This window comes from Desmodus rotundus, chromosome 6 (assembly GCF_022682495.2).
Source record: "Desmodus rotundus isolate HL8 chromosome 6, HLdesRot8A.1, whole genome shotgun sequence".
Taxonomy (NCBI): domain Eukaryota; kingdom Metazoa; phylum Chordata; class Mammalia; order Chiroptera; family Phyllostomidae; genus Desmodus; species Desmodus rotundus.
Window position 1 is genome coordinate 94,343,172 of NC_071392.1, and position 21,212 is coordinate 94,364,383.

The 21,212-nt window shown below is 62.5% G+C and overlaps 1 protein-coding gene across 1 annotated transcript; it reads right to left on the reverse strand.

The window, feature by feature from the left end:
• Positions 1-459: 459 nt before the first annotated feature.
• On the reverse strand, positions 460-19,507 carry NTSR1 (neurotensin receptor 1). Its single transcript, XM_053927287.1, has 4 exons — positions 18,800-19,507; positions 3,640-3,841; positions 1,661-1,751; positions 460-709 (listed from the first exon to the last, which is right to left on the reverse strand). The coding sequence occupies exons 1-4, from the start codon at positions 19,505-19,507 to the stop codon at positions 460-462; spliced, it is 1,251 nt and encodes a 416-aa protein (XP_053783262.1).
• Between the last annotated feature and the right edge of the window lie 1,705 nt (positions 19,508-21,212).

Here is a 21,212-nt window from a genome sequence, read left to right on the forward strand (position 1 = left end):
GCTGGACCTGAGGCGGAGGGACACGGTGCCCTGCCAGCCTGGCTCCTCCCAGGGGCCTTCTGAGGGGCATGGCCTCCCCAGGACCTGCCTAGCTGCCCCAGGCCTTCATCTCTGCTCTCTGAACATCCATTAGTCTGGGAACAAGACTGCCTTTTGCCCAACACCAGTTTCTCCTTCCAAAAGGCTCTTTTTGGGTCTGGGAGAGAAATGATCTCTCCGGCTTTGAAAGAGGCCGGAAGGGAGGGATGGGAAGGGCGGGGAAGGGGTGGTGAGAGAGGAGCCGCTGAAAGAAATGGTGTCTTGGGGTGTGAGTGCTGGTCCCAGGCCTTGTGGGCCCCAACACTGGCTCCCAGCTGACCCTCATTCCAGCTCCGGCAGAGGGGTGGAGGCGGAAGCCCATTGCCGGGCCAGCACCGCCCCCTCCCCTCCCTGCCCCGCTGTCCCCTCCCCTCCCCAGCCCTAGTACAGTGTCTCTCGGGTGACGTTGCTGGAGAAGGTGTGGCTGCTGGACACGCTGTTGGTCTTCCTGGATAAGGTAGGCCCCCTCCGCCCACGCCCCCCCAGGGGACAGAGGCAGGCCAGCGTGGCGAGGAAGGTCTGGCGGAAGCTGGCGGAGACGAGGTTGTACAGGACGGGGTTGATGGCGGAGCTCACGTAGAAGAGTGCATTGGTCAGCAGGTAGAAGTAGTGGTAGAAGTCGTAGAGGAACCTGGGATGGGCAGGGTGCTCAGACCCCAGGCTGTGACAGCCCGCGGCCCCTGCCACCCGCAGAGGGGCGACTAGGGGCAACGACGTAAAAACCGGTCATGCATTTTGGGATGTGAGGGCATTTCATAATAAATTCCAGGTTCTGGCTTCTCCCGAGAAGCTGGAAGTGCTGACTGCAGTCCTGCCTGGCCCTGAGTTCTGAGCACAGGTGTGGCCACCCTGCTTTGTCCTGTCCCCACCTCTCCCTGCAGCACCCCCACCCGCCCTGCCTGCTCCTCTGTGTGCAGATTCCCAGGCCCCCGGGGCTGCGGGGCTCAGCTGAGTCCCGGCCTCAACCAAACAGCTGGGGCAGGGACCCCTCCAGGCCTCCTGGACAGTGGGCTCCTCAGCTTTCACTTGTTTGCCTCCACCCACAGGGAACTCACTCCCTCACCAGACTGGTCACTTCACCACACGAAGCCCTGAGTTTCGGACACCCATTATTTGGGTCTCCTTGTAACTTCACATCCGTCTTAGGTTTGTCCCCCCCGATGGTTCCCCTTCATTGTGAAAAACCAGTGCCCCTTGGGCCCGGCAGCCCGGCTGGGTAGAAAGACACTCACCAGAGGCTTTGTGCTTCTTAGAAAGGCCCGCTGTGAGGGGCATGGCCCTCTCTGAGTCCCTGGCTCCTTCTGGCCAGTTGCCACCCCTCCTTCCACCTCCAGGGGAGCCAGCCCTTCCCCCTCCGTCCCTCTGCAAATGGACATTTCTCACCCTGTCTCAGCGCAGACGCCCCTAGGATCTGCCTTCCTTTCCGGCTGCCTCCTGTCCCTCCATGGCCTCCTGCCTCCCCCTGGCCTGGTCACAGCTGGGGGACACCTGACCGCACCTCTGCTCTGAGCTGCCCCTCTCAGCGCCCCCACGCCCACCTGTTTTGGGGAGTGCACCCCTGCCCCAGCTTCCTGGTACTCACGGGGTCCACTGCTCCCCGGAAATGTAGCAAAACATGAGGCGCCGCACGTGGTAGGGCAGCCAGCAGACCACGAAGGCCACGACCACAGCACCTGAGACAGGGACAGGGACACAGGCCTGAGGGGGAGCCAGAGACAGCCAGTAGCTGAGTGCGGTGAAGGCGTCAACCCCGCCCACCCGACGCACAGCTGCAGTGACGTCTCTCAGGACCCTGGCCTCACTTCTCGTAGAGACAGAAAAACAACCCACCCTAAAATTCCTACGGAATGTCCAGGGGCCCCCGAGTGGCCAAAACAATCCTGAGAAAGAAGAATAAAGCAGGAGGACTCCGCTTCTGGTTTCAAATCTTAGCCCCAACGCCACAGAAGGCAGACAAAGTGGCCCCGGCAGAAAGACAGCCCACCACACAGACCTGCGGGAGAGAGCGGAGAGCCGGGGAGGGGCCCTCCTTAGAGGGGCGAGTGGTTTGCGCCCCGGTGTCGGGAGCATTTGGTGGGGAAAGGACGGGCTTTGCGAAAATGGCACCTGGGAGCCTGGGCACCCACGTGCACAAGGCCAGAGCGGGACCCTTACCTTACACACACGTTATCCAAAAATATGCAGAATATACAAAAATTAACTCAAGCCGGATGGAGGACCTAAATGTGAGACTGAAAACTCTCAGAAGAAAATTAGGACAAAGGCTTCACAACTTTGCGCTTGGCCACACCACGGCTGACACCAAAGGCCCGGGCAATACAAGAAAAAACCTGACGTTTTGTACTTGAGAGTTAAAACCTCTGTACCCAGGGACAGAGTCCAGAGCGAAAGGCAACACCGGTTGGGAGAATGAGTTTGCAAATCGCGTGTCTGATAAGGGTTAGCATCCAGAATGTGCGGAGGACTCCCAAAACTCAAGAACAAACTAGCAAAAAACCCACTTAAAAATGGGCAACAAAGAACCGGAACAGACGTTTGAGCGAAGAAGAAACATCCATGGCCAATAAGCCTGTGAAAAGACGCTCAGCGGCCCCGATCAGGGAAACGGAAATCGAAGCACGGTGAGATGAGGCCTCCCACCCAGCGGGGCGGCTGCGGTGGAGAATCAGACCAACCAGAAAAGCAGCCATTTTTGGCTAGGGTGTGGAGAAACTGCGAACTTCATCCGCTGCTGGTGGGAACAGACAACGCTGCAGCCACTCCGGGAAAGAGTATGGCAGTTCTTCCACAAACGGAGAGCAGGATGCTTCCACCAGTCCTCTGCGGACACAGGCTCTGTGGACGCACCTTGAGGACTGGACACTCAGTGACACAAGCCAGCCACAAAGGACACTCATGTGACCCCACTCCGAGCACCAGCTCTCCCCCACCCCAGGGCCTTTGCACGACCGTGCCCTCAGTCTGCAGCTCTGCGGCCGAGATCAGCTCCCGGTCCTGCTGGTCTCAGCGGGACATCACTTCCGCAGAGTGCGGCTTCATCTGCTTCTTCACACTTGCCTCTGTCTGCACTCATGCAACGTGCGTTTGCTGGAATGTTGGGGTGACCCTGCCCCTGCTGTCCTGGCTCTGGGAGCCACTGTCTGACCCAGAGTTGGTGCTCAGGAGGCTGCAGAGTGGGTGCATGAATGAATCAGTGGGTGAATAAATGAGTGAATGAATGCCTGATGAGTGAGCAAGGGAGTGTGTGGGTGGATGGATGGATGATGGATGGATGATGGATGGGTGATGGATGGATGATAGATGATGGATGGAGGGATGGATTGATGATGGATGGATGATGGATGGATGGGTGGATGATGGGTGGGTAAATGGATAATGGACAGATGGGTGGATGCAGCAACCAGCAGCACCGACCCTGGGGGAGCCAGCACTCCGAGTCTTGGCCCCGACATGCCCCACTCTGCAGGTCTTTGAACTTTGCCCTGTTTGGGGGTGCAGCGCCTGCTGCTTTGCTGGACTCTGGCCACCCCCCACCCCTCAGAGGGCCCGGCAGGTACGTACGTAAAACCCGGACTCCGTGGCGCAGAGCCTGGACCCTGCCGGGCTCGATGGCCATGCTAAACGAGGAGTGCGTGTCCCCGGCCGTGCACACCTGGCCCTGCTCGGCTGCCTGGCGGACCATGACCGTCAGCTTGTTGGCAATGACGGTGTTGAGGACGGAGATGACCACCATGGGGAGCACGAAAGACGTAAAGGTGTTGACCTGCGGAGAGAAGGGAGCGGGAAGCCCGTCAGGCCCACTGGTGGGGGCCTAGGGCCCCGGTGTTGGCAGCTCTTGGTCTAGCGGGCTGCCTGGCAGACACAGACTTCAGCCTCTGACTGACCCCAGCCCCTGGCTCGGAGCTGCTCTGTAGCCTCTCCGGCCCCTCGGGGAGCCCTTGCCCAGGGGGAGCATGCAGGCAGCGAGGAGGCAAACTCTGGGGTGTCCGGCTGTGGCAAGGAGACAGGCCCCATGGTCCCAGGTGTGGACACAGAGCACCCCTGGCCGTCACCCTGAGCACCAGGCTGCCCTGCCCGACCTCTTGCCAGGACACTGAGCCCTGCGTCCCTCGCTGTCTGTGGTCAGTTTACAGGTGGACACAAACCCTCCCCTGTCCTGACTCCCAGCACGTTGTAAAGGGCTTCTCACTCCCTTGTCACTCTGCATCTGGGAAACCAGGTCTCAAAGAGGCCAAGGGGCTGGCCAAGGTCACTGCTCAGAAGAGGCTGGACGTGGACTTGATCAGGCCCTCAAGGGCATCAGGCTGAGACTGGACTTGCAGGCACCACCCTTCTGGAAGGGCGGCGGCCGGGCCTCCTCCGGGGGTGGAGCTGCTGCTCAAGGCCGACCGGAACAGCGGGAGGCTGAGCTGAGATGGGCTGCAGGCCTCGGGAACCAGTGCGGAGGCTCACAACCCCGCTGGGCCTCCCATGCTGCTGAACGGGCCTCGGCCTCACATGGGGCAAAGCTGCGTAGGGATTTCATCCTCGTTGAATGCGCTCGTGGGCGTATTGGGTCCTGGCACCCTGCTTGTCAGGCACCCAAAGCGCCCAGCACCGGGCAGCAGCGTCTCTGTCCCGCCCGCCGACCTGCTTCTCCCAAGGCTTGTTTCCAGCTTCCAATTCCTAGGAGGCTTTGGGTGGCCCTTGCAGAGACTGCTGGGAAGGGCTGCAGCCTGGGGAGGCCCAGGGGGTCTGGGCTTGGGGTTCCCTTGGCTCCAGGCGTCCCTCCTGCCGCCTCTTCACCCTGAGAGCGGAGCCTCCTCAACAAGAGGACTGTGACACTCTCACCAGGGTAAGGACGGTCACAGCGCTGTCCTGCAGATGTGGCCCCACCCGCGGAGCCCCCGGCAGCCACTGAGCAGTGCCAGAGGTTCCATATGTGGGCGGGCTCTGTTCTGCTCTCACGGGGCACTGGCAGAGCCCCCGCGGTGCGCCAGGCTCCCCCGGGCCTCTGCTTGCCCCCAGTCCCACTTGCACTTGCACGAGGCTTCGCTAAACTGGAGGACAAGCCACTGCCAGGGGCTGCCCAGTCTCTTGGGAGGACGGTCTTTTCCACGCCAGCTGGCCCAGCGCCCATCACTGCCTGCCCACCCGGCTGGCACCCTGCTCTTCCACGTCTCCCCAGCTGGGGCACAGGTCTGGACGTGGGGGGCCGGCCCCTGCCTCAGGTTCGCTGCATTCTGTGTGGAGCCCACCTTGCGCAGGACGATGAGGGGCAGCCCTGGGAAGGATTCGGGGCTCCCGGCCAGGCCAGGAGCTGGACAAGGGGGCTGGGAGATGCTGGGCCCCGGCCCAGCAGACAAATGGATTCCTGGTGAGTCACTGCAGCTGGACAGAATCTAAACAGAACGAATGTATCCAACACAGGTTTTAAACATCAAAACATTTAAAATACTGCAGCTCAGTAAGGGCCGGCAGCATAAATAGCAAGTAACACCAGTAGTCAGGCGGGGCCACTGGGCCGGTGAGCTGTGGGGTCTGGCCTGAGGTTCCCAGGGGCTCCTCCTGCTGGAAGAAGTTCAGGCCCTTGATCCGGAGGTCCTGGGTGAGGGGCAGGCCCACCTGACCAGACCCTGGGCCCTGGGCTTGGAGACCAGGCTCATGCCAGTGCTGACTTCCCGGGGGCGGGAGGGGCCTCCTCCCAACTTCCCCCTGCCCTCCAGCGTGGAGACCAGACAGACTGGATTAGGGGGGTGTCCGACTCTTGGGGGTCTGCCTTCTCTCAGCAAGACTCACGGTCGGATTGGGGCTCAGGCTGGGCACCTTTTTCTGCCCTCTACCCCCCACTTCCGGGAACTGGGGAGCAGCCCACTCCTCACCCCAGCAACAAGCAAAGAGCAACGCATCCGGCCCTGTGCAGTACCTCTGGCAGACACGGGGGCGCGGCCACAGGAGGGGAAGCCAGGGCCCCAGACAGAGACGCAGGACATGAGCAAGCTGTGCCTGCTCTGTGCATTTGTCCCAATAAAACGTGGCAGTGTGGGAGCAGACAGGCTAGTCCGGAGATTCAAATGGAAAAAAAAAAGTATAATCTAAGGACAGCCAGGAAATTTCTGGAAAGGCTGAGCGATGGGTCAGTGCGAGGGCGGGGGACACCAGCCCCACCAGCCAGGAGGGCATGCGGAAAAGAGGCTTTTAAAAATCCTCCCCCAGGACCCATCTGTTGATTTCAGAGAGAGAGGGAGAGAAACGTCGATCGGTTGCCTCCTGTATGAGCCCGATATCGTCCAGGTGTCAGTTTGCCCTTGGCTGTCCCTCATCTAATGCTCTAGATGCCACTGGGACCCTGCATTCAAAGGTCAGCTGCCCACTAGGACACACACAGGCCACAGTGACAAACATCGGGGAGATGAGCCAGACAGGCACTGAGCAGAACGCTGAGGACCGTCCAGAACTCCAGTTCCAGCTGGAGGGCTCAGGGGCGGGGCCCTTGCAGGCCCCAGAACTGCCAGCATTTCTGAGCCCCAGGCGGATCACCTGGGGACAGGATGGGGTGTGTGACCTGGAGGGGCCACGGGAGCCATCTTCCTGCCTGAAAGGCTGCCACAGGGAGGGGTTCCCGGTGGACTGTGTGCAGCTTGGGGCTCAGCCCCGCACAGCTCAGCCAGTCCGCCTTGAGGGAGCCAGATACGCAGATTTGGGCTCAATATAATTGAGGGCACGCCGTGCCTCTGACACGCGCTTTCCGGTTGGCACACAGCCTTCGGCCGACATCAGCCAGACGCCACTCTCAGAGCGGGGCATGCCCCTCGACGCTCATGCCCCTCACATCCACGAGGCAGAAGCTGCTGGCGTCTCGCTATTTATTTTGCATTGTCCTAAATCGCTTAGGAGGGAAGAGTGTTAGACATTATTTCTCTGGGTGGTAACGGTGGGGCTGGGGGCCACCGTGCTGTCTCCAAGCTGCCACTGGCAGTGTGGTGGGACGCATGGCCGTCTCCTAGGCTGCAGCTCATGAGGCCGCAGGTGGCAGCCCTCGCCTCTCCCTGTGCTTGGGGACCGGTCTGCTGACCCGCTGGGTGTCCGGGTTCCTTCCAATAGTCTCACGGGTCAATGTGTCTGTGGGACCGTCACCGACCCAGGAGAACTCGGGACCCTCAGGGCCCCTTGGAGGCAGACCGAGGGCTCCGAGCAAACCTGAGCTGGTCCTTGCCACAATGGACAGGCTCACCGCAGGCCACATCCTTAGGGACGGGGTGTTTGTGGCCACCACAGTGCCCACGCATCTGATAGGTGATGTGACCTTGCTTGGCCTTGTATCCCAGCCTGCGGCTTTATCAGCTGGGTGGGGTGGGGGTGGGGCTGTGGGGCACAGAGAGCTGGTGTACGGCAGCACACCCCAAAGCATCGGACTGCTTCCTCCTCCATTGCTCCTGGGGGTGCCTGTGGTGCCCACCTTGGCTCACCTGGCATCTGTGGACAGATGGGAAGGAAGAGCCTTTCTTCCCAGCACCCTCACCTTATGGAAGAAAAAATGCAGGCCCGTGAATGGGCCCGGCTGTGAGCTCAGACCTGGTCTGACCCACGGCGGAGTGCTCACTTCACACGTCTCAGGCAGGTCTACAGCGGAGAGCGATGAACTTGAAGGAGCATGTGGGGCAGGGGTGACAGCCAGACAAGGGCTAGGGTCCCATCCTTATTCTCGAAGTTTTGCTGGGTGGGTGCTGCCCCCAGCTCCCCAGAGGGGACACATTTTGGGGGGCGGTAATGGAACATTTTTGAGAATAACTTCCAGTCCTTGGTGACCTCTCAGGGTTGAACATCTGTCCACCTTTCTCCTTTCTCTGACTGCCCCTCTGCTCTGTCCCGTTCCCTGGGGGAGGCTGGACCAGAGTCACTGCGGACTCGGAGAGGAGAGGAGGCTTCAGTCCCAGGGTACCCGGGATTCAGCACCACGGACAGTGACCACAACACACCGGGAGGGTGCTGGGTCTGGTGGACAGGGGTGGGCAGGGACTGAGCCATCCAGGGGCAGAGGCCATCCAGAACACCCCACCAGTCCCCAGACCCTTCCTGTCCTCTCAGGAGGGGCAGGCGGGCGCTCCAGGCCCCATGTGGGGTGTCTCCCCACCTGGGGCACCAGAGACGCAGTCTGCAAGCGACCTTGGCAGAACAGAAGCCCCATGGAGCCACATCCTGTCTGCTCTCAGCTGCCCTGCCACCCTGGCACCAGCCAGGCTGCTGGGAGACCCTCAATCAGATTAGGGAGGTGGCCTTCCCTCCACCTGTGCCCAGATGGTGTCCTCCCTGGGTGGGGGGTAGGACGGGGCCCCTACCCTTGGTACCACACAGGACCGGCACTGGGGGCCTGGCCTGAGCTGAGAACTTCTGCCCTGGACGCAGCAGCTAGGTGGCGAGTTGCTTTTTGGTCCCACCTGCACCTCCCAGAACCACGTAGAAGCCATCTGCACAGGACAGCGAGCCCCTGAGGGCATGGGCCCCCTCGCCGTGATTTCAGATGTCTGTTGGTTAAAAAGGCCACATGAATGTGCAGATCTGTGGGACGTCTGCTTGGCAGCAGCAAAGGGGCTTGAAAAATCCTTGGCAAGGGCCGGGATCAGAGCAGTGAGCAGGGGCTGGAAGCCAGGCCCCGGCGCATGGCCCCCACCCCCATGCCCGACAGGACTGGAGCAAGAAGGAGCCTGAGTGGTCCTGACTGTGGACAGCTGTCAGGCCCAGAGAGTGCGCTCTGCCCCACGCCGGGGAGAGCTGGGGGCCAGGTCCTGACCGGGACCCACTGGCGGCGGCTGCACGGGGGCTGAGAGCGGGTTCACAGGTGGTTGTTCAAAATCCCTCAGCCGCTGGACAGCGAGGCCCTGCGCACCTGGGACCTGCCACCCTGCCGGCCAGAGTCCCGAGCAGGTGCTGGCTGCGCACAGGGTGCCTTCCCGCTGCAGCTAAAGCCTGGCTGGGCCTGGGGACTCGTCCCCCCCACCCCGTACAGCTGGCCAGCTACATGTCCCCCGAGTGCCGGTCCTCACCAGCAGCTGAGTCTCCAGCCCCACGATTTTGAATGTTTTCCTGCCACGTAACTGTGTGGGCAGTTTAGCCAATATCCTGTTGCTTCGCAATTTTGAATTCCTGTTCACTGGCAGAATCGGTCCCTCTGGTCCCTGTGGACATCTGGCTCTGAACCCAGAGTCTTGGCTCCTTTCAATAGAATTAGCACTCCATCCTGCCTTAGGTAGATCTGATTACAGTGGACCGGAGCCCAGCGGCCGACAGAGGAGGGCTGGGGGCCGGCCCCCCAGGCTCCCCAAGGGGATGGGACTCATCACAGCTCAGCCAACATTTGGCTGTTTCTTCCCAAGTCCCTGGGCTTAGTGGGGACCTTGTGCACTGGGTCTAACCCTCAGGGTGTGACACTTTGTAGCCCTTCGGCCGGCCCCCTCCTGTGGCTTCCTCCCTGGAATGGCTGTGGTTAGGGTTCCTGTACCACCGCGCCCCTCAGCCCCCATGTGCGGGTGAGCCTGGCTGGGTGGGGTCCTCTCAGGACAAAATCGGTCAGTTAGGAAAGAGGGGCAGACGTGGGCTGCTGGAGGGCCTGCATCCTCCCAAAGCACGTCCCAGGCCGAACAGCCACGTCAGTTAAAGGCCACTCTTCTCTCCCTCCCGAGACAACGCTTCTCTGAGACTGGCTTCCACGAGCCGTAGGCCCAGAGCACGCAAAGCGGCTGCTGTCCAGGCACGTGAGTGTGGGACCGGTGGCTGTGAGCGAGGGGCCAAGACTGCGTTTCTCACCTGGAGTAAGGAGCAAGGAGGGTCAAGCACCCCGTGCATGGCCCCTCCTTAGAGGGGGCCTGCTTCCTGACGATAAAGAGGGGGCTGGCCCACCTGGAAGACCGGCCCCGCCCTCGGCTCCCATTCTCACTCATTGCCACAGGCCCCAGGCGGAGGGGAGCGGTGTCTGGGAGGGGGGGAGTGGGGGAGGCTGTTCAGGGCGTCTTGTCCTGTCCCCAGGCCCCTTCCTCTGCACCCGTTCCTCCACCCACAAAAGGAATTTAATCTCCCTCCTAATAACAGTTTGTCACAAAGACATAATTGGTTCGTTTGTTAGACTCGAGAGCTCCAGGCCTGCACCGCTGGGGTTTTGTTGAAGAGAGCCGCAATCCGGCTGCACCGCCAGCAGCCTTTGAGGAAACCAAATGAGGCATTTTTCCCTCCCTGTCTGCCGCCCCACCTCTTCCTCCCGCCAAAATCGGGGCAATTCACAGAGCTGTGAATGGGGCTGGCCACGGAGCCAGACCGTGTGGGGACAGGCTGGCCTCTGAGGCGGGGGCTCCCCCAAGACCTGCTGCTGCCCCCCTGCCTGGGCCCTGGGAGAGGGTGGAGCAGGTCCTCCACTCTTTCCTGTAGTCAGGGCGGCACATGGCTGTTCTCCTGCCCCACCGCCACCCAGGGCTCCTGCCTGGGTATGGAGCCTGGTGCCACCCCCCCACCCCGGGTCACTCAGATGCCGTGTGAATGAACGAATGAATGGCCGTGGCTGTCTTAGCTCGGCACATCCAACAAAGCACCACAGACCGAGCAGCCGATCAATAGCAGAAATCTGCTTCTCCAGCTCTGGGGGGATGCCCCACGCCAGGAGGGTGGCAGGGACAGGTTCTGGTAAGGCCGCCTTCTAGTGTCCCCCTGGGGCTGCAGGGGGGTCAGGGGGCTCTCTGGCCTCGTTGTGGGGACCCCAGCAAGACCTCACTGCCAGGCAGCCCCTTCCCAAGAGGTGGCATCCACACCAGGGTGACCCCAGGCAAACAGCGTACCAGGTACACACTAGACTCAGACTTCACCAGCACTCCACACAGAGGTGGGGAGAGCATGTCCAGTGTTGCCGGGAAGGTCAGAGCGGGGGATGGTGCAGCCACGTGACGGCTGTCACAAGGCTTCACCGAGGTGGTGGCTTAGTTACACGTTCCTCCCGGCCATGACTCCTCACACGTGGCCTGCTCACCTTCTTCCCCATCAGCTGGGACCCTGGTCACAAGTGGCCACCAGCAGGTGGTGCCCCCTCCCTGTCCCTCTGTGTCTCTCTCTCTGGCCCCCAGAAGAGGAACCACCAGGCCGTGTCTTCCCCAGCTGCCCAGCCAGGCCCTGAGTGCGTCCATTGTGGCCCAGCTTTCTAGAACTCTGCCCAACCTGGAACACCTGGACAGTCCCCGCTGACCCCTGGGGCGACCCTGTCCCCGCAGCTGCAGGAGGCTTTGACGCCCCGGAGCCGTGACTCGGAAGGACCGTGGTGTGTGTGGAGGAGCCTCGGACGGGGCTGCCGGGGCTGCGGAGGCGGCTCCCCTGTTGTGACTGCTAATCCAGACACATTTTCTCTGACACATCTCCTCCCGAAATCCCGTCCCCACACCGCCTGAGACACTTCAGTCCCCGGAGCCTGCAAGTCCAGCGCTGCCGCAGATGTCTGCGGCTGTGACGGCGGCACTCCTGTCTGCCAGGACGTGACACGCCGGACCGGGGCCCATGGTGGCGTGGCGTCTCACCGGAGAACATTCTGGAACTTCAAAGCTGCCGGCTGCCAGAGGCCCCTTTCACCCAGACTCAGCCATGTTGAGCCAGGGAACAGAGTGGTGGAGTGGGGAGGAGGGACTTGTCTTAAACCAGAGGTGGCTGTGAAGGGCTCCCGACCCTGGCCCCACGTTGGCACTCCCCTCGCCCCACGCTCCTGCAGACGGGGTCTGGCCCTGGGCAGAGGGGCGCAGGCTGAGCAGGACACAGCCCCGGGCTCTTTGCAGGAAAGGCTTTCGGCCGGAGACGTGATGACGGCCCCAGGGTCCACGAGTCCCGGCCCCTGGCTCCCGCCCGTGCAGCCACACGGGACCCATGTTCTCGCGGAACCATGTCCAGCTCACGGTTGGCGCTGCCTACCCAGCTGTTTCACTGCTGGCTGGGGCTCAGAGCCACCGACCAGGGGCCATCTGCAGGGCCAGGTGTCAGGGCCATTCCTGCTGAGCACCAGTGGCCCCGCCGAGCGACTGCAGAATGGGGCTCTGGAGGCGCCTACTGGAGCCCGGCTCGGGAAAGAGCTGCAGTCCCAGGTGGGGACAGTCTTGTTTATTCCTGGTGGCAGAGGCACGCTGTCCTCGACACCCTGTGCTCTGGCACTTGGGCCCACCGGTTCCCGGCAACCTCCTGGCAGGGTGTCCTGAGGGACAAGCAGGCGCCCTGATACTTGTGGATAACGGCACCGCTGGGCCCTGGTCAGTAAAGTGATGGAGGAAGCCGTCCACACCTGTGAGGCGTTTCCCAGCGCTGAGGGCCCTGACCCCACGGGAGCTTGGGGGTATCCTGGGACCGTGTGTGGCAGCGGGGACACTGGACTCCTCACAGGTGCGATGCAGAGTGACGGGTCCCATGGGGCCTGTCCTTTGCCCCTGGGCATGGGCACCTTCCTGGTTTTAGTCATAAAGAGCTTGTCCTGCCCTGGCCTGGGGTCTCAGCTGGTTGGAGCATTGTTCCGCACACCAAAAGGTTGTGGGTTCGGCTCCCAGTCGGGGCCCCTACGGGAAGCAACCAGCTCCTTCTCTCTCTGTCTAAACACAGTGGAAACCGCCCTCCTGGGCCCCATCCTCCGACAGCAGCCATCCATCTCCCCAGGGGAGGAACAAGAGTGAGTTTAATTTATTGGTGGAGCAGGTAGAAGCTCCCACACAGCTGTAGCTAGGCGGCCAGCTCTTGGGAATGGGCCTCCCTGGAGCCCTGGGCCTGACTCCGGGCTCCTGCAGCGTGACCCCAGCTCCCAGTTCCGGGGGAGTCGACCCCATCTATAATAGATGGGGAGGTGCCCCATCTATTTTGTGAGTTAGTTTCAAAGGTCAGGGAAGGATCCCATTAAAACTCAGCAGGAGGCACCCCCAGAACAGGCTGAAACCTGTGCTAAATGCTTTAGATGTCCAAGGACTGGAGCCCCCACACTGCTGGCCTGGTGAGTCTCGTTGGGGTGTGGCAGGTCTCGGGCCATAGGCAGCCCCTTTTGGCCCCTGTCCAGCCAGACCCAGGGCTAGGACAGGGCTTGGTGACCACAGCCCCAGGCCACTAGTACATCTGTTCGAGAGGCCTGTGGAGCTCCCTCCCCATGGCCTCCGCGACAAAGGGTGTCACAGGGCATTTTCAAACGTGAGGACCTTCCCTGGGTGTCAACGGAGCTTTCTGAGTGTTTCCAGCGGTTCCCCAGGCCCACACGAGTGTGGGCACTTTCAACACGTCCTCCAAACAGGCCGTCAGGAAGACGGGCTGCGGGACGCAGGAGGGGCTGGCCTGGTCTCAGCGCCCTTCCATCCTCCACGTCCAGTCCGCCCGCGAGTCTGACAGGGGGGACCCAGAGGCTCCTCCTGGTCCAGAAAAGCCGCTGTGCATGGGGGGCCCTCCCGACCCCAGACCACCACGCAAGCGCCTGTCTGGCAGCTCACTGCGGCCACCCAGTGTTTCCCCGACCTTCCAGGCCTCTGAGGACGCACAGGGTCCTCGCCTGCCCCTCTGCCTCCCGTGCCATGCAGCCCACATCCCCTGGGAGGACGGTCTACCTCCATACAACGGGCCACAGGGGCTGGGCAGCACCTGGGCCCCAGGCAGCCAGCCTGTGGGGATGCAGGAGCCTTGGGGTGGCCTCTCTCTGTCCTGCCTGCTGCCCTGTCACCGGCGCCCCTGACCTACTGTCATGGATGACGAGCAGACCCCCGGAAGGCCCCCCAACAAGTTCTGCAGAAGCCACAGAGCTTTTCCTGGGCTAGCCTGGCCTCCCCAGGCTCACTGCTGGAGGGGGAATAAATAGGTGATGTTTTGGGGCTCCCCAAATTAAGGACAGTCCAGAGGGGGCTCTCCAGGATGTGTGTTCAAGAAGGACCCTGGGTCCCCACTGGGTGCCCCCCCGGGGGGTTCCTGGGAGCAGCTGGCAGAGATGGGAGTGGAGGGGGAGCCCAGGGAGTCCTGGGGGAGGGGTCAGTACCGATGGGCCAGCTTCTCCCTCATCTGGGGGATAAATACCGACCTGGACAGCTGCTCCCACCTGTGCGCATCCTGTTGGGCGCGGAGCCCAGGCGGCTCACTTAGAGCCGAGCGAGTGCTCGACTTTGGCTCCAGAGCAGTGTGTCCTGCTCCGCCCGGCGCACAGGTCTGCTCAAGGACACGTGTCCCCAAGGACGTGGCCGGGATGAACTTCCACTCTGCCCTGTCCCTCAGCAACCAGAGTGTGAGCGGCCCAACTGGGGACTTATACTTGCCCCGGACACAGCCCTCCACTCCGGCTGCCCGCAGTTTCGGCTCAATTCCTAAATGGGGGTCACCCCCAACAGCCCCAGGGCTCCCCCAGGCTCAGGAGGCTGGAAGCAGCTCGGGTTTTGTAAAGGAGCAGTTCTGGAGTTCCCAGGGCGCAGGGCTCTCTGGGGAACGCTCTTAGCTGCCACACGGGACAAGGGGGAGCGGCTGGAATGCGCAATAAATTCACCTCTCAGCAGACAAAGGGCTGAACGTGTTCTCTGTCTAAGCTTCCCCCAAACACACACCGACTCTGGCTTTGTTCCTGGATGAGTCTGTTTCTTTTTCCTCTCCTGTTTGTAACATTGTTTTCATAATCCCTCTGAGCCCGTCTTTTCCCATCAACTACCTCAGATATTTTTGAAAGTAGGCCGCCTTTCAGGTCCACAGAAGACTCCCCCGTAGGGCCCTGGGCTGTGTCTCCTGTGTAAACAGCTGCACGATGGGGCTCCACGGTGGAGGCGGTGGTTTGCAGACACTGGGCAAGCCGCAGTGCCAGACCCTGGTGCCCGAGGGGGGACGCGCAAGGTGAGCCCACTGTCACCCGCTGGTTTCTGTACTTGGGGACATTTTCCTGACCGTGACATTCGAGCATGGGAGGCAGAGATGTGAGGCTGGGGCAGCCGAATGGCTGGAACCTGCAGAGCAAGGCACTGGTTGTGGGTTAGATCCCTAGTCAGGGCACGCACAAGAATCAACCCACGAGGCATCAATCAGTGGAACAGCAAATCGGCGTTTCTCTCTCTCTTAAAAAAAGAATTACAATTGCCCTGGCTGGTGTAGCTCCGTGGATTGAGCTCGGGCTGCGAACCACAAGGTCGCCGGTTTGATTCCCAGTCAGGGCACATGCCTGGGTTGCAGGCCAGGTCCCCAGTAGGGGGCGCACAAGAGGCAACCACAGATTGATGTTTCTCTTCCTCTCTTTCTCCCTCCCTTCCCCTCTCTAAAAATAAATAAATAAAATCTTTTTTAAAAAAGGGAGAGAGACCTACAGGTGAAGAGGGAGGGGTGGGCAGGGTCAGGTGTGAATGGCCTTACCAGGCCTTGAAAACTCGGAAGCGTGTTGATGGCCAACAGCTGCCATTACGAGAACAGATACGAAGGGTTTCTACATGTGGGATCTGCCTGCTGAAAACCACTGCCGGGATGAAGAAAGGGGCCCCGAATGACCGGTGAGGCACTGAGCTCTCGGGGGACAGGTTCCGGGTTGGGGGCCATGATCCCACACTGGACTGGCGGTGAGCACAGCCCCAGTCGGAACCGCTCAGAACCGCTGCAGGCTTTTGATGCGCACGGACCACAAAGCTGATTCTGAACTCCACGTGGAAAGCAAAGGACCTGGACTAGCCGAAGGGCCTGGGAAGGAAGAACCAAGTTGGAGGACTCAGGGCCATTCGGACCTGTCTGCAAAAACTCGCCTGTGTGTCATGCCCTGGAGAAACATTAACTCGGAATGGACCACAGCCCTAAATATAAGACCTAAGACTGGAGCTCCCGGAAGACACTGGAGAAGGGAGTCTTTGCTGCCTCGGCCCGACTGCGCCATGTGTCCCAGCGATCTGACTCCTGGTTGGCACTCAGGATACATGGAAACGCGAGTTCACACTCTTGCATGTGCCAGTTACAGCTCAGACCCGGAAACACGTCCTTCCCCCGAGGGGAGGCCACTGGCCACAGCCGGTGGCACGGGACAGAGACACTGAGACGGTAATCAGTGGCCTGGTTTCATTTTCCTCCACTTTGTGGACACAGGCCTCATGGGGCGGCCTCCTTGGAGACACATCAGGGGCCTGGAGCTCACGATGCCGCTCGGGCTGATGTGGTGCCCGTGGGCTTGGAGCAGATGGGCGTGGACGGTGCCTCCCCCAGGGAGAGGGGCCCCCACCTCTGAAGTCACTTCTGTTTGCACCGAATGTGAAAAGAGGTTTGCTGCACAGGCGGACGGTGAGGCGGGGCCCCCAGGAGAGGGCCCCCCAGAAATGGCAGCCATGAGGTGACAACGGGACCAGCCCTCAGACACCACGCACGCAGGACCCTCCCTGGCAATGCCATTCTCGGCGCGCTGCCCTCCCGGCCACCGGCTGCGCGGTGGGCCTTCACTGTGGGACCCGACACGGGCCCTGCCCCACCTCAAGCCACCGACACAGAACCTGTCACAGCAGGACCCGGAACACATCTGAGGGCAGAGCACAGGGCCGGCCGGAACGGCAGGGGACCAAGCAGGACTCAGCCCCTCAGGCAGGGCTACGCGCGGATGGCTAGCACCTTGGAGATGCCTGAATGGACGGCAGGGGCAGCCCTGCACCTCGGGGGGGCTTCCTCAGGGGATCAGCACACAACTGCTCGCTTACACACAGTGTCCTCTGCCCCTGACGCTGTCCCTGTGACCAACAGTCTGTTTGGAAGGGTTGGGGTCAGACGGGGGACTGGCAGGGAGACCACCCTGCTGACTCAGGGCTGCCCAGCCTGGCCACCCTCTTTGGCCTTGTTCAGCCTGTCACTCGCCCCCCCAGCCCCACCACACTCAGCAGTGCCTGCCTGTTCACCGTGATTCAAAGTTGCTCAGAAATTTGATCACCAAACTACCTCATTTCCAAACATGACCTGTTGGCAAGTGCCTGGGAGGGGCCACAAGTGTGGCCGCTGGGTGGGACCCTGTTGTGGAAAGGGACCACAAGATTGGCCGACACCCCCAAACACAGAGGATGAGGGGGACACACGGGGACACCGGCAGCCAGCCCCTCTCTGGCCAGGAGTCACTTTAAAAGCAGTGGAAGTCTGCCCATTTCTGCCCAGTGGCCAGGAAGCCCCGATGAAGCATCCCCGGGGCTGGGGAACCCTCTCCTGAGATGGCGGAGGGCCTCGTGGAAGAAAGGGGGCGGGCTGAGGCCACGTCCCTGTAAGGAATGCGGTACGCAGTCAGAGCAGCCTGGGGCAGACACCAGAGCCCGAGGGCAGCTGTTGGCCTCGGATGCATGGACAAGCGTCTCACGAAGCGGCTTGTCATCACGCAGCCGAGGCCCCCAAGGGCGCTGGGAAGCCCGCAAGCATTTGGCAAATGCACGAGCAGAAGCAAGGCCAGGCCGCCATCCACACCCGGGGCGAGTGTCCGGGACACGCCCCAGGCTCTGGGTGTTGCAGCCCCCCAGCTCTCCCTCCCCAGCAGAAGGACTCAGAGCGGTGACCCTTTGGGAGGCGGAGTGCTGTGGAGTGGGTGTCTGTTCCGTGGGATGAATGGAGGGGCCACAGGGGGCAAAGGAGGGTGCTCTATGGGGGTGGGGGCTGTGCCCCCTCTGCTCCGGGTTGGATGAGGGCAGACTCGATTGCTCTCGGCCTAGCACTCAGGGTTTGCGTGGGGGCGTCTCTGGCTGGGCAGCAAGTTGCTGACAGGATCCTGCCATGGTGTTGTACCTTCGAAGGCAGGTGGTGTGGCTGCTGCTCTCCCCAATCCCCCCACGCAGGCTGGGAGAGGCCCCTGGGCACAGCTGGTCAAAGACAGGGCTGGGGAAAGACAACGGGACCTCGAAGAAGGGGACGGTGACTCCCACTGTGCTCCCCATGGAGGGCCCTCGCCTGGAGCGCAGGGAACGTCTGCCTGTATTTCCTCCGGGGATGCCCTTCCCTGGAAGCCCCTGCTTGACAAGCCTTCTGGGGGGGGGCGGGTCCCTCCTCCCAGCTGATTGCCAGGGCAGGGTCCCACCCAGCTGGGTTCCCTGCACTTTGCTCAGACCCTCGAGGGCAGCTGGTCGCTGGGCCTCAGGGTCGTTCGCCTCACACAACGCCCCCCGACCTGCCACCACGCCCAGACACCTCAGGATCTCGGCAGCAAGGACAACACTGTCACCACCGCTGCTCAGGACAGCTCCCCGAGCTTCTCTGGGCGCGGGAACCTGCCAGAACTTCCGCTGCTGTCTCTCCAGCCCTCTGCCTGCTGGGGTTGGGGCTCAGGTAGGGAAACTGAGGCTAAACCAAGCACCAGGCTCAGCTGTCTCCCAAGTGCAGGTGGGGCCGGGCAGCCGGGGTTGGGGGGTACCTGCTGCAGACAGACAGACCCAGCCTCCTGGGACAGATGCTCATGGAGAAGTCCCACAAAAGGGACTCTCTTCAGCAGAGGCCACACACAGGGACGCTGGTGCCCCGGGGAGGCCGTGACCTGCGGCTCCCACACTCTGTGACAAAAGTTGGGGATTGGACGAGGGCTGAGACCTGGCCTCCCCGGAGTGAAAGGTGACCAGGAGGGGGGGCAGGCCGCTCCCCACCCCTCCCGCATCCTCTTCCCAGGAGTCATGAGTCTCGGAGTACACACACAGGAATGACTTTTGGGGTGAAGGAAGGAGGCACACGGGGCCTTCCCTGAGGATGCGCCCCAGGTGAGACCCCAGTTTCTTCCCAACCCTCCCCCCGCAAAAAAAAGGCTGCTCACCTGGATGACGACCTTGATGGCAGGGGCACTCACGACTGGGGTGCACACCAGGCCGCTGGGGTTCTGGCCGTCAGTGCTGCGGTTCTGCTGGCCCATGACAAAGAGCATGGGCACCGCCAGCAGGCCGGCGGCGACCCAGATGGCGCTGATGAGCTTCTTGGTGCGGCTGCGGGACATGAGGGTCTTGGCCTTGAAGGGGTGGCAGATGGCCAGGTAGCGCTCCACGCTCAGGCTGGCCACGTTGAGGGCGGTGGCGTAGGTGCAGGCGTCTCGCAGGAAGTAGTAGCCGCGGCAGCCGGCGTCGCCGAAGGCCCAGGGGTGGTGCACCCAGATGAAGTTGTACAGCTCCACGGGCATGGCCAGCAGCAGCGTCAGCAGGTCGGACAGCGCCAGGCTGCCCAGGTGGTAGTGCACCGCGCTCTGCAGGCTCTGCAGCGACTTCTTGCGCGCCAGCGTGAACGCGGTCACCGCGTTGCCCACCGTGCCCACCACGAAGAGCGCCAGGTACACCACAGTCACCAGCACCTTGGAGTAGACGTCGGTGTCCACGTCCAGGTCGCTGATGGAAGAGGCTCCCGCGGGCTCCGACGCGTTGCCCGATCCGTTGCGGAAGTTCGGGGCCAGCAGCGCCTCATCCAGCCCCGACGGCGGCGGCAGCGGGAAGGGGTCGGCGCCCCGGGATCCCGGCGCTGAGCTGTTGAGGCGCATGGTGGGCGTGCTGGGCGGGGTGCCGCGCGCCGCTCCTCGGGGTCGAGGCTCTGTCTGGCGCCTCCACCGCTGTAAGTCCAGGGGAAGGTGGGCGCGTCTCCGGCAGGGGCAGGATGGGGGGGCCCAGGCGAGAGCGCGAAAGAACGAGGGGGCGCGTCTTCCAGCGGGAAGCACCGGAACGGAACCACGCTACCCTGGAGCGCTCGGGGCTTGCGCTCACCGTGGACTCTGGGCCCCGCTCCTCCTCCGACTCCCGGCTCGGGGCTGCGGGTTTCCTCCAGGCTCTGCTCCTGCCCCGACTTCCTCCGGATCTCCCGCCCGGGTCTGGCTGCGGGTCGAACCTGTGGCGCCGAGCGGAGCGCACGCACTGCCGCCGGCGCGCTCACTACCTCGCTCGCGCCCTCCGCGCACGCCCGCCCCGCCGCGCCCGCGCCCTCCTGGCCTCCGCGCCTCTACTGAGCGGGCAGCTACGCGGCGCGCCCAGCCTGGGGGGCGCGGGAGGAAGGAGGATACGGCCCCAGCCGCTGTCCCCGCCCCGCCCGAGTGCAGGGCCCGCAGTCGGCCCTGCGCGCTCGCAGGGGCATTCCCGGCCGCGGTGAGCGCCCCGGGAAACTGGATTCCAGCGTGTGCGTAGGGATATTGGCTGTTTCCAGGCTCCCTCCCCGGCAACACGCCCTCCTTTCGCGTCTTCCCAACTTTCACGCCCCCAGCAAGGCAGCCGCCTCCTTCTCACCCCGAGCTCGCTCAGCAGGGAGGAGGGGGCCATGGGGAGGCTTCCTGCTGCGGCAGCTGGGTCGCCTCTCCCTCCTGGGGCGCCTGCGCGGTGCCAGAAGCCAGGCACCCTGGGGCGCTTGCACACTGGGCGGGGTGGGTGACGGGGGGGGGGGGGGGGGAACAAAGCTACGCCCCTCCCAGGCAGGCTGGGCTCCGGATCCCAGCACCCTGGGGCGCTCGCTGCGGGTGTGCGCCAGCACGGTGGCCACCTTATCCTGCCTGGATGTGGCCATCAGAAGTCTCCCTGAGGCCCTGTGCTGGGTGGGGTTTGGGAGGGGTGGTCTGGGGTCACAGCGTGGACTGGCTGGTTGCACCTGCTGGGAATAGGAAACCTAGTGGGCAGGGGAGGGCGGGGCGGAGAGGGAAGGGGGAGAGGCCGAGGAAGCCCAGTCCAGCTCAGGGCCCCGCCCCGCCCAGGGGTGAAGTGCAGCCTAATGAACTGACTGATGGCTGTCCTGGGTCCACATGTATTCCTGCTTTCGGCTAGCCTTGGGCTTGCCTGTTTCAGTGAAGCCTGTGTTCTCACCGGGAGTCCCAGCACGTGAAACTACACGCTCAAACGTTTAGCCTTCAAAGCAAACACCGGTGTACCCCCTCCTGAAGCTGGTACGGCCAGCTGGGGCCACAGGGGCTCGAACAGGGCCCCACTACTTAACTGGGCGAGGTCCCCACTTCTCTGTGCCTCCGTTTTGTCCGGAACAGCAGGGGACCGAGCTGCTGCTGGAGCTGACTGTGCAGGCACAGGGTCCACCGTCAGCGGTCGGCGCTACCTGCGCAGCTGTGCCCAGAGCACTGTGGAGCGGTGGGTGCCCGGGCCAGGAGGGGGCGGGGGGTGAAGTGCCCCGGCCAGCAGAGGTTGCTTTAAAACACTGCCGGAGTGGACCGGTCTGTTCTCTGGAAGACAAGCCCAGCAGTTAAGATGCTCTGGAGT

What these genes read in the sequence shown, in the direction of transcription:
- NTSR1 (XM_053927287.1), bottom strand. Translation starts at nt 19,507, where the DNA reads ATGCGCCTCAACAGCTCAGCGCCGGGATCCCGGGGCGCCGACCCCTTC. An exon ending in CCACGGAGTCCGGGTTTTAC is followed by an intron (nt 1,752 to 3,639) that starts GTACGTACCTGC and finishes TCCCTGTCTCAG; the next exon opens with GTGCTGTGGTCGTGGCCTTC. An exon ending in TCCGGGGAGCAGTGGACCCC is followed by an intron (nt 710 to 1,660) that starts GTGAGTACCAGG and finishes TGCCCATCCCAG; the next exon opens with GTTCCTCTACGACTTCTACC.